The 11,598-nt window shown below is 34.4% G+C and overlaps 1 protein-coding gene across 1 annotated transcript; it reads right to left on the bottom strand.

Annotated features, from left to right (window-relative positions):
* Window positions 1-596: 596 nt before the first annotated feature.
* Window positions 597-11,202, bottom strand: LOC113045706 (STARD3 N-terminal-like protein). The gene is made up of 9 exons (XM_026206299.1): window positions 11,096-11,202; window positions 8,902-9,177; window positions 8,661-8,738; window positions 5,436-5,513; window positions 5,161-5,214; window positions 4,959-5,076; window positions 4,693-4,791; window positions 1,587-1,642; window positions 597-1,487 (listed from the first exon to the last, which is right to left on the bottom strand). Exons 2-8 carry the CDS (start codon window positions 9,103-9,105, stop codon window positions 1,590-1,592), a joined length of 684 nt encoding a protein of 227 aa, XP_026062084.1. The 5' UTR covers window positions 9,106-9,177; window positions 11,096-11,202; the 3' UTR covers window positions 597-1,487; window positions 1,587-1,589.
* Between the last annotated feature and the right edge of the window lie 396 nt (window positions 11,203-11,598).

The raw sequence follows: 11,598 nt of genomic DNA on the forward strand, positions 1-11,598 counted from the left end.
CCCAGGCATCATCAACAAATCAAAATACCAATAAAATACAGCATGAATCAGATAAATATTTAATTAGATACCAGTATTTCATATAAACACAATAAAAAAAAATACTATTATAATTGTATTAAATTGCCTATCATGTCTGCTAAATTACTGGCTAAAATGTACTATTTTACTACAGATAATTTATTACTTAAAACAACAATTACACCTAACATCTTCATATAGTTTACTACGTTACAAAAGATAATTTCCCTAATCAGATTTTATGCATTAATTAAGTTTAATACACAAATGTGAAAACATACTTGAATGTGAAAACATCAAGATGCTGATTGAAACTGCTGCGGTAGGAAAATGTGGTTGGATATGTACACACCGCAGGCAGAGGTGCTTACTGGAAAGACAACGTGCAGCAGTTTAACCACAGCATGATTGGCTGATAATTTATTAGCGGCTGCAGGATGTTTGTCTTTGTTGATCGAAGCTGTTATTTGTGGGTGAGGAGGTTGCACTATCCGTGAGAGCACAAACTGACTCTCAGCTGGGGTTTCCGCTCCCCACGCTTTCAGGCGGTAAAAACTCATGCATAAAGACTCACATTTAATAAAAAAAGTAATTGTTTTAATGCACAACAAAAGAAGAATACAATCTGCCATCATCCTGCATATCTGAGGCTTTGTGATAGGTGCATATTGTAGAGATTCTTAAAATAAATTAATGAAAACCGGAGGTCCCAGACCTGCACCAGGTACATAAGCCCTTATTCAGTAAGCATGGCAAAAGCAAACTCAACAGGGAGTAGATTTATTTTACTTAAGATGTTTTAAGAATGCTTACTGAAGAGGAGCCAAAACAAACATTAAAACGTATTACATTTCCATGCATCATTACAAGTAATATATTTCTTCATTCAAATGCATTTCACGCAAAAATTTATTTTGCAAGTAAATCAAGCCTCTATCATCTCTCTGTTCATTCCAAAAACTCACAGACTGGTAGAAAAAGCATTTTTTTTAAAAAGCAAACAGACAGTGAAAATCTTTACAATGATGAGTGTCAGTGCAGACCAGAGACTATACTGCTTTTCACATTTAGGTCAACTTCGGTGATGTATGTGAGATCAGAAGAATGGAAATATTAATACACATATATAAGAGCGTAAACGTGAGATAGCAGTCGTTTAGTTACACTGAAGTTCAAAATACACATTAAAATCCTTCATTTTTTCAATTCAAGTACTGCATAAACTCTGCATAAAAATTAAGTCACACACACACACACACACACACACAAAAAAAATTAAAAATAATATTTGATTGCACTAAGTGGGCATAAAGAGACAAATAAACAAACAAACTACTGTTCATGGCGTTGGTTTAAGGCAGAGTGACTGTCTAGTTCTGGTCACCAATGTACAAAAACCCATAGTAAGACACACGGCCCGAGGTCGAGGAAGTTGAACTATGAATATCAGTGTTTATTCGGAGCTCCTAATAAAAAAAGCAAAATAACAATGTATTATTATGATTACTTCGATTAGATCAACTGAGGAATTAATATTTTTTTTAAAACTAACTTAATATTGATACCTGCTAGACGATGGGCTTCTCAAGATCATATTTATCATCAAAGTCTTCATCAGAGTCTACAGAAACAAAGGATCAGATTTAGTGTGATTAACAGAACATGGCTGTTGTTTGAACAAAACAAACAAGCCTAAAAACAGCAGTGGGGATGTTATTATAAATGCACAAGATATGTTAGATTCATCAAAATATTCACACTTCCAATTTTCTCTTGTTAAAAAAAAGTACACAATTTTGTTGCCCGTGATGTTTTTCTAAGCAACAACTGAAAAAATATTGATGGAAACAGGAAGTAGTAATATATATATATTTTATATATATGTTTGTGAAACTTTAGCAGAATCTGTGAAAATGTGAATCATTTTAACAAAAAAAGAGAGGTCATACAAATTGCATGCTATTTTTTATTTAGTACTGTCTTGAGTAAGATAGTTTACATAAATTATGTTTACATTTAGTCCAAAAAAAAAAAAAAAATGCCGAAATGATTTAAATAACCCCCTTCAAGAGTTTGGAAACCCTTGGTTCTTAATTCTGTGAGTGGTAAGCTGTATGATCTACAGTACAACTGTTTTGTGATGGTTGTTCTCGAGTCCCTTGTTTGCTCTGAACAGTTCAACTGAGCTCTGTTCTTCAGAAATATCCTCCATGTCCTGCAGATTCTTCAGTTTTCCAGCATCTTTTGCATATTTGAACTCTTTCCAGCAGTGACTGTATGATTTAGAAATCCATTTTTACACAGTGAGGACAACTCAGGGATTCAACAACTATTAAAAAAGGTTCAAACATTCACCGATATTCCAGAAGGAAACACGATACATTAAGATTTTGAATTTGAAGATCAAGGTAAATTGTACTTAACTTGTCTTCCAGAAAACATGCTAGTATTTTTTCTTGCCTTCAAAGGGCAGTACTAAATGAAAAAATGAATATATTTAATCAAAATAAGAAACATTTGGAGATCTTCATCCTGTTCAAAAGTTTTCACCCCCAGCTCTTAATGCATTGTGTTTCCTTCTGGAGCATCAGTGAATGTTTGAACCTTTTTTAATAGTTGTGTTTGAGTCCCTCAGTTGTCCTCAGTGTGAAAACATGGATCTCAAAATCATACAGTCACTGCTGGAAAGGGTTCAAATATGCAAAAGATGCTGGAAAACTGAAGAATCTGCAGGACACGGAGGATTTTTCTGAAGAACAGAGCTCAGTTTAACTGATCAGAACAAACAAAGGACTCGAGAACAACCATCACAAAACAACAACAAAAAAAACTGTCGTAGATCATCCAGGTAAACACACACAGTATTTTTGAATGGTGTCATTTTTTATAATTTCAGCATTTTTTTTGTCTTGTGGACTAAATGTAAACATCTTATGTAAAATATCTTATTCAAGACAGTACTAAATAAAAAAAATTAATTTTGTATGATCCCTTTTATTTTGTTTAAATTAATCACATTTTCACAGATTCAGCAAGGGTTACTCCAAAGCCACAGTGTGTGTGTGTGTGTGCGCGTGTGTGTGTGTGTGTGTGTGTGTGTGTGTGCTCTTGTTTTTGTGACATATCAGGACTCAACTCTGTATAATGACATGCGTATGACACAGGTTTTACAAGGAGAGGGTGACTTATGAGGACATAACCCATGTCCCCATTTTTCAAAACACAGAATGAGTTTTTTGAGAAAGTAAAAATGCACAAAGTTTCCTGTGAGGGTTAGGTTTAGGGGTAGGGTTGGTGAAGGCCATAGAATATACAGTTTGTACAGTATAAAAACCATTACACCTATGGGATGTCCCCACTTTTCAAAAAAACAAACTTGTGTGTATGTGTGTGTGTTTGTGTGTGTGTGTGTATAAGCTCTGTTTAATAAGATGAACAACATCCATCTGAATAAAATCAGCACAGAAAATGGATCTTGTCTAGGCTGTGAATCTAAAGCACATGAAGGCAGAGGGTAATGCAAAGACATCTGCGATCATTTAAAATGCATAAAATATGAAAGGGACACACACTGCATCAATGTCAAAAAGAGTTTAGTTACCCACAATGGAATGGACACTTCTGATTCAATTATTAAGAAGTGCAAAGAATGAAAACAAAACTAAACAAAAATAAATGGTCACACTTTAGTTCAGTTCTCACCTTTATCTAACTAAATATATTTTTTATTGAATATTGATGGAGCAACAGATTTTGTGTGAATATAAATCATAAAAGTGAAACATCTTAGAAATATTCGAGGGAAGGTGGGCCACAGGGGGGTAAAAACTAAAAGTCACCAGCATTAGACAAAAGGCGCAAAGTATTTATACTTTAGCTAAAGTCATATGTTTAGAATAGTATCACAAGTTAATAGTTGTTCAAATCAATTATTAAACAATGATAGCAAAGTTTGTACTATTTTCTATTTATTGTGATAAATAATTTGTTTTTGTTCAATAAATATACTATTATTAAAATGTTCATTGACGCAATACAAGAATCAAAACTATTTCAAAAAGCAATGATCCCAAAAGTACTGAAGGGGATCCCATAATTATTTAAAGTAGCTTTACAGTAGTAACAATTAAATATGATGGGTTTTATTATAAATATGCTAAAACACACCAAGCTTAATATATGATTTTTACCATTCAAATAACCAATTTTAGTGTGTGTTACATATAAAATCATAGTGGAGCAACATCTACAATTTATCAATAGGAAATGGTATATTTTCCCAAGGCACTTTAATACAGCTGCAACATCTCTAAATGTCATTTTCCTTGAATATCTCTACTGCTCACCGCAGTGCACCTGAGCTCTGACAGTGGCATTTCCAGGAAAATACGTGTCTGTTAATGTTGTATAAAGGTAGCGGGTTTGTACTATATCTCTAGTATGTAACCGTGACACGTGATAAATAAACTGACTACAAAAATGTTTACAAACTAACAAAAATCCATAAATATAAAGAAAATGTTGCAAAGAGGATGTCACTGATCTTTGAAGCTATCAAGTGACAGAACCAGGAAAACGAGTTATTACAACATGACTGTATGATTTCTATGTGGCCCACATAACTATCTCCATGCTTGTCCAGCTAGTACTGAGCGGTTAGTGAGTTATTACCTGCCATGGACTCAGGAGGAGAGTAGAACTGGCTGTCTGGGACGGGTCCTTGGTGTAAAAGAGGCTCTCGATCTGGCGCATTCTGCACTGAAAGATACCCTACCACACAGGACACGCATGTTAGCCGCATACTGTATGAGCAAATCACAATCAACATAAGTTATAACAATATCCATTAGCCTTTACTGATCTATGATCTTTACATAAAAATAGATCAGATTATTCCTGTTTGCTCGTCTCACTGTGATTATATATTAGCTTCTCACTGATTTCATCACTGGCCTCCTGGGGCAGGACTTTGAAGTCCAGCAGCCACGTCTCTATCCATGCCAGAATGAAGGAGACTATGGGTAACAAATACCCAAACGCTCCCTGTGACAGAAGCTGGACAACACAAGGACATTTGTGGTTAATGTAAAAAGTGAATAAACCTCCATTTAAAAAAGTTGAATGATAAACATCTCATACCTTTGATAAAACCACTTTCACTATTAAGAAACCAGTGGTGATTGCTGTAGTTATCTGTAATAAAGAAATGAGGAAATGTGATGATCATTACATTAATGTATACATCTGATTAAACCATATAAATATACGTTTAAGCGAAGCTCAGTCGAGTTGTTTTGAGCAAGCAACTCACGTTAAGTACTGAACGAGGAAAAAAATACAGCAAGTTATTAATGTGTAAAGGAACAGCGCCCTCTGGTGGAGGACAGAGGAACATAAAGTAGAAAGCCGCTTACAGCAATGGCCCACCAATGGCGCAGCTTACACACCGCATACGCCAGAATCAGGGCTGCAAAGCGGAACACAGCCAAGACCTGAGGAGGGAAACGTTCATACGACAACATTATATTTTGCGTCCATACAACATATACAGTTTATACATTACACTTATGGTAAATACATTTATAATGTTACAAAAGTTTTCCATTTAATATAAATGCTGTTCTTTTGAACTTTCTATTCATCAAAGAATAAATGAAGAAAAAAATGGTTTCCACAAAACTATTAAACACCTGTTTCCAACATAGTTAAAAAAATGTTTCTTGACCACTGAAGGAAGGATCATTTGACATTTAAGACTTGAGTAATTGCTGCTAAAAATTCAGCTTTGCCATCACATGAATAAATTACATTTTAAATAAATATATATATAATATATATATATTTTTTTTTTAACCCTCTGGGGACGGATTAGGCGGTACCGCCCAAAATGGCATACTTTTACAAATGTGTAGTTATCTCAAAAACTATTAATGCTAGAGAGATGCGGTTTTTTTGCCGTCTTCCTCAGATTCCGCTGAAAACAGCGGTGTCCAGTTTGTATATAAAAGCTTCCCTTATTGCGCAATACCACTGCGTAAACAGGCCAATGAAAACGATTGTGCTAGGCAGATTCAACACGCAACAGCCAATGGAAAAATTGCCGCTGGGAGGAGTCTTTTTCTAACCCAATCAGAGGAAGGTTATGTCTTCTAGCGATTCAGAGGACTCTGTAGCTCTGCTGTAGCCTTGTAAAAGCTGGCTGGACTTAAGTAAAAGACATGTAATCAATAAGCGTTAAGAGAATCAGCATCAGGGTGGAGAAAGCAGAACGCGATCGGAGTATTAGCGAGCACAAAGAGCTAAATTCGAGCGATCGGAGAATCAGCATCACGTGGAGATAGCAGAAAGTGATAGGAGTGTTGGCGAGCACAAAGAGATAAATTCGAGAGAGATACAGCATTATTACAGAATTGTTTTATCAAAATGGCAAGCAGTAAAAGATTTACGGCAGAACAAGCTCTGGAACAATTACTGGAAAGGCCTGGACAGGCGTTTCTTTGCTCACTGGCATGCCTAGGACTGTTTTTTTTAAAAAGTTAATTATTTAATTGTTCTTTACACATTTGATTAAACAATAACACATTTCTGTCAAGCAAAAAGTTTGAAAAAATATATTTTCTTTGTTCAAAAACTGTTCTATATTGTGTGTTTTTCAGTAATAAATGACAAAAATCTAATTTTCGTTTTTGAAATTCTCTAGTTTATTGTAAAAATTTTCACTCATACTTCCTTTATATAAACATATTGCATGCATGCTTATGGTAGCTTAGGGTCTTCTGAATCCATAGATACCAAACACAGGATGTTTCATCTCCTTTACATATGATTTATAAGCCCAAATATAAAAATAGAGAAAACAGACCAAAAAGGGCTTAGTCCCAAAAATAAAAAGAACGGCCTAGGACTGTTTGTAAATAAAGTTAATTATTTAATTGATCTTTACACATTTGATTGAACATTAACCCATTTATGTCAAGCAAAGAGTTTGAAAAATATATTTTTGGGTCAAAAACTTTTAACTATTGTTGTGTGAGGTAGGATTTTCAGTAATAACTGACAAAAATCTCATTTTCGTCTTTGAAATTCTCTAGTTTATTGTACAATTTTTCAGTCATACTTCCTTTATAGACATATTGCATGCATGCTTATGGTAGCTTAGGGTCTTCTGAATCCATTGATACCAAATACATGGTGGTCCATCCTCATTACATATGGTTTATAAGCCGAAATGTAAAAATAGAGAAAACGGACCAAAAAGGGCTTAGTCCCCTAAGGGTTAAACTGTAATAGTATTTTACAATATTTCTGCAAATTTTTGTATTGTAGAGTTATACTGACATCTATCAATATTCCAGGACTGGTTTATCAACATTTCATAAATGATTTGTTACAATAAAACTTTCGTTTTTAAGTTTAAACAATGAAGGTAGCATTTTAAAAATGGCACAAGTGTATTAACAAAACACACAGGCTTTCAGGGCAAAGTCTACAGGCTTATCTCCCAAATACGAATTTGTCAAAAAAAAAGAAAAAAAAAAGAAAAAAAGAAACAAACAAAAACAACATTGTTTTTATTTTATTTTTTTATCCAGCATCACACTAAGGCAGGAACTCTCACATTTAAACAATTCAAAATAAAGTTTTAAACACTCATTTCAGAACCACTGGACGTGTATATCAAGGAAACATATCACTTTATAAGCATGTGACCCCTAGATAAAAGGGTTAAATAGCTCAATTAGATCATCATGTCCTCACCCTCATGTTGTTCCAAACCTGTAAGGTTTTCCTTTTTGGTTTAAACTTTTGAATAAAGTTGTTTTGTTTTCTTTGCACACAAAAAGTATTCTTGTAGCTTCATAAAATTACAGTTAAACCACTGATGTCACATGGACAGTTTTACTGATGTCCTTACTACCTTTCTAGGTCTTGAATGTGTCAGTTGTGTTGCTGTCTGTCTATGCAGGGTCAGAAAGCTGTCGGATTTCATCAAAAATATCTTAATTTGTGTTCTGAAGATGAACAAAGATCTTAAGAGTTTAAAACGACATGAGGGTGAGGAATTAATGACAGAATTTTCAATTGTGGGAGAACTATCCCTTTAAAATATGTTAGTGACATTGATTTATATCAAGATTGCTTTTTCTAAGGCACATTTAAAAAACAAATGGAACCCCCCCCCCAAACAAACATAACAAAAAAACACCAAATTAAACACAGGCCTTATCCTGGCTCAATCTAAACCTTTTCTATGAAACCGGACCTCTGTTTTCCTTGACAGAAACTATGTGGTTTGAAAGAGCATACGTGAGGTCATATGTTAAGTGAGAGGAGTCATCTTTGAAACAGGAACTGTGGGATGGACTGGCCCTAAAATTTTACCACAATCAGTTTCATCAGAATTCACACCTTTAAATGCTGGTGATTTCCCTGCTAAAGCATCAAAAATGTAATGTATTTTACAAAGCTGGTCCTGTTTACTTGTGCACACATGTATTTGCACTGTATTAAGTTAGGGGTTCCCAAACTTTTTTTCAAGCCAAACCCATCTGACCTAAAATATTTAATTTAAAACACATCTTAAATAATAATAAACTAGTATTTCAGAAATAGAAGGTATTGTATAAGCCAGTACTCACAAATATGTCAAAAAAAGATTTACGGTAATCATAGTCCAGCACCTCTTTTTTCAGCTGCACTTCTATGCCTCCATTAACCTGGATGAATATAGAAAAAAAAAAAATTAAATCAAACCTTCATGCATGTATCAGACTAAATGCACTGCAACTAAATAAGTATTCAAATTCACATATATTTAAAAAATGCGAAGAACTTCACATTATTACTATTATATAGTGGAAATGTATTACTACAACATACATTGAGCTCAATGATCCACAGCAAGGTGACGAACAAAAGGTCAAAGGTCACAAACAAGCAAAAGGTTCTTCGGACATCAGAGATGCACTTCTTCTCTCCTCCTTCATAGGACTCGATACGGGACGAAATGGGTGTTGGGTTAATGTTGCCCACACCCCCTAAAGTTGCCCGTGAACCCACATTGCTGCTGCATTGGCTGTCCATGACTCGTCCACTCGTGTCACTCCATTCACACTCACTCTTCTGGAGAGTGAGACTCTGTGCTCATGCCTAGTTCTGAAATTACACACAAAGTGGAGGCATTTTAACACAGCGATCAAAGGTTTATAGTTATTACTGTCATTTGATCAGGACTCTGTGACGTCTTTAAATCAACAGACCCATTAAACATAGTAACTCAGTGGATAGATTTATAAAACACACAGCCAAAGAACACACACAAAGAAAGTGATGAAACATGAACACCAATTATAGAATGCAGCATGGGTTCCAGATATAAAAATCAGATTCATTTTATGCAAAGTGGAATTTATTTTTAACAATAAAGTTAATAATAATAATGTTAATAACTTTTTAAGGGCACACATACAGAGTTGCAATATTGTTGACTAAAGGTATATGCTTTTTCTGAAACCACCAGTCTGCATTATTTCAACTTATTTTTAAACAAGTTTGTTTAAAAGCCGAATTCCTTGTGAAAAACTACATTACCCATGATTCTCCATCAATCAGAGAACTAAAACAAGCAAATTGCACCAAAACAGAACACTTTCTTTGGAAATAATTTTTAAATGTTGTTTCTATATACACAATTAACATCGTTAAATCAATATTTTTATATTCATCTGTTGTTTTCATTTCATTGTCATTTCCAATTCATTCTGGGGGTTGTAGTTCTTATCTTCATTAAAGCTGTTAAGTAGACAATCTTGTTGTTTGTAATGTACTTCTCATAGTTGGTTCATAGCATGCAACGATTTAACAGTGACCTATTTGGAGAAAATGAATTGGAAAATACTTCAGAAACAGGGCTGCTGGAAATATAGGTGGGCACTGTTGCCCTCCATGACACGCTTTTTTGGGTTACTCAATTCTGATTGGACGAACGAGGCATTCAGCTGTAAAATATGTAGAATAAGAACATGCTGCCAATGAAGACAATGTATAACTAACCACTTGGTTCAGGAAACCCTGGTTTTCTGTTATTCTTTGAATAATAATTTTAACTCACTCTAATATTTTGTGTCCATATATAGTATTTATTATTGTAAGTAACTGTGTAATAAACAGGACAATGTAAAATTATGATGAAAAGACAACAATGTTCCAACTTGTTCTACATCATGCCACTAAGAATTACAAAACTATCAACCATAACTAAGCCAGGACTAATCCTGTTAAAATCAACAAACCTTGTTATAATTCAATTGCAAGGTCTGCTGTGGTAAGTGGATAGTAACTACAATTGAAAATGTAGTCCAGTCTTATCAGGAAAATCATGAGGAAGTAATCTAAAAACATTATATATATATAAAAAAGGCAAAAGTTTAAGAGAACAGTAACTGTTGGTTACTGGGACAAGTTCCCCTTACTTATGTAATTTACCAAAAACCACAGCACAGGAATTTTTCATGCCTTGAGGAGACAATGCCTGTAAGACAGACATAACTACACTAGGCAGGACATGTGCTTCCCCTAAAAAGACGTATACGTGGGAAGTTTTCTAACTTCATGCTGTACTTTATATAACTTTGGATTACCCTTACTGACAATATAATTTGGCTTCAATGCTGGCCCCAGCTGATATAAACTGGGCCTGGTTCCTTTCATAATAAGGAAAGCTGAAGAATACAACGGACATAACTCAAACTAATTATGTTAGTTTTGTTTATGTTCTGAAGTGATTATTTCAGAGATCTGCCAAAGCAATTTGCATGCTATGGCCTAGCATGATAATACTGTAATATAACAGGAAAAGCAAAATTTGAAACACTGTGTCATAATTATACATCACAAATGTCTGTCATGATAACTAAGACAGTAACAAGCGAAATAAACACACACTCACAATCTCTAATAAAAAACAATATCTCCGGTTACATCGAGTCAACTTAGAGAACATCAAAGGTTCATTTCTTGTCATTTTAGCATCGGTTTATCAAAATAGATGCGAGATATCGATCATGTCGCTTACCTTGCTGTGCAATCCTATAAAAGTACGCCTTGTATTACAGTCAAACGATAAAGCAGTGAAGATGCACCTGTATCGCTAAAAATTCCGCATCATCTGATGACACTCGTTTCGGTCATACAGGAAATAGCGTGTGTTGTTTTGGAAAGGGAATTCTGGGATATGTAGTACAAGTACGAACTGAGTCAGACCTACCCACTGCTCCACTGTAATTCATTAATTATATTCAGCTCTACACCACCCACTAAATATATAACAAACAATAACATAGCTGTAAGAAAGCTGTTTGAATTCCTTTGAATTAGAAAGACAGGTAGCATCTACAGACAAATGCTGCAGCTTCTCTAAGAATGAACTTTTGACTTTTAATCAACTGGAAGTTGTAGTTTATCATTATCTAACTTATTTATCAACAAACTCACTTAGTCTGCACTTCAAATTTGCACACAATTTATCTGTACATTCAAAACTGTACATTGTAATATACCTGCACATACAATTGTACA

Source organism: Carassius auratus, chromosome 27, assembly GCF_003368295.1.
Source record: "Carassius auratus strain Wakin chromosome 27, ASM336829v1, whole genome shotgun sequence".
In the NCBI taxonomy this organism is placed as follows: domain Eukaryota; kingdom Metazoa; phylum Chordata; class Actinopteri; order Cypriniformes; family Cyprinidae; genus Carassius; species Carassius auratus.

What these genes read in the sequence shown, in the direction of transcription:
- LOC113045706 (XM_026206299.1), bottom strand. Translation starts at nt 9,105, where the DNA reads ATGGACAGCCAATGCAGCAGCAATGTGGGTTCACGGGCAACTTTAGGG. An exon ending in GGAGGCCAGTGATGAAATCA is followed by an intron (nt 4,792 to 4,958) that starts GTGAGAAGCTAA and finishes CCTGTGTGGTAG; the next exon opens with GGTATCTTTCAGTGCAGAAT. An exon ending in TCCTCCTGAGTCCATGGCAG is followed by an intron (nt 1,643 to 4,692) that starts GTAATAACTCAC and finishes TTGTTTCTGTAG; the next exon opens with ACTCTGATGAAGACTTTGAT.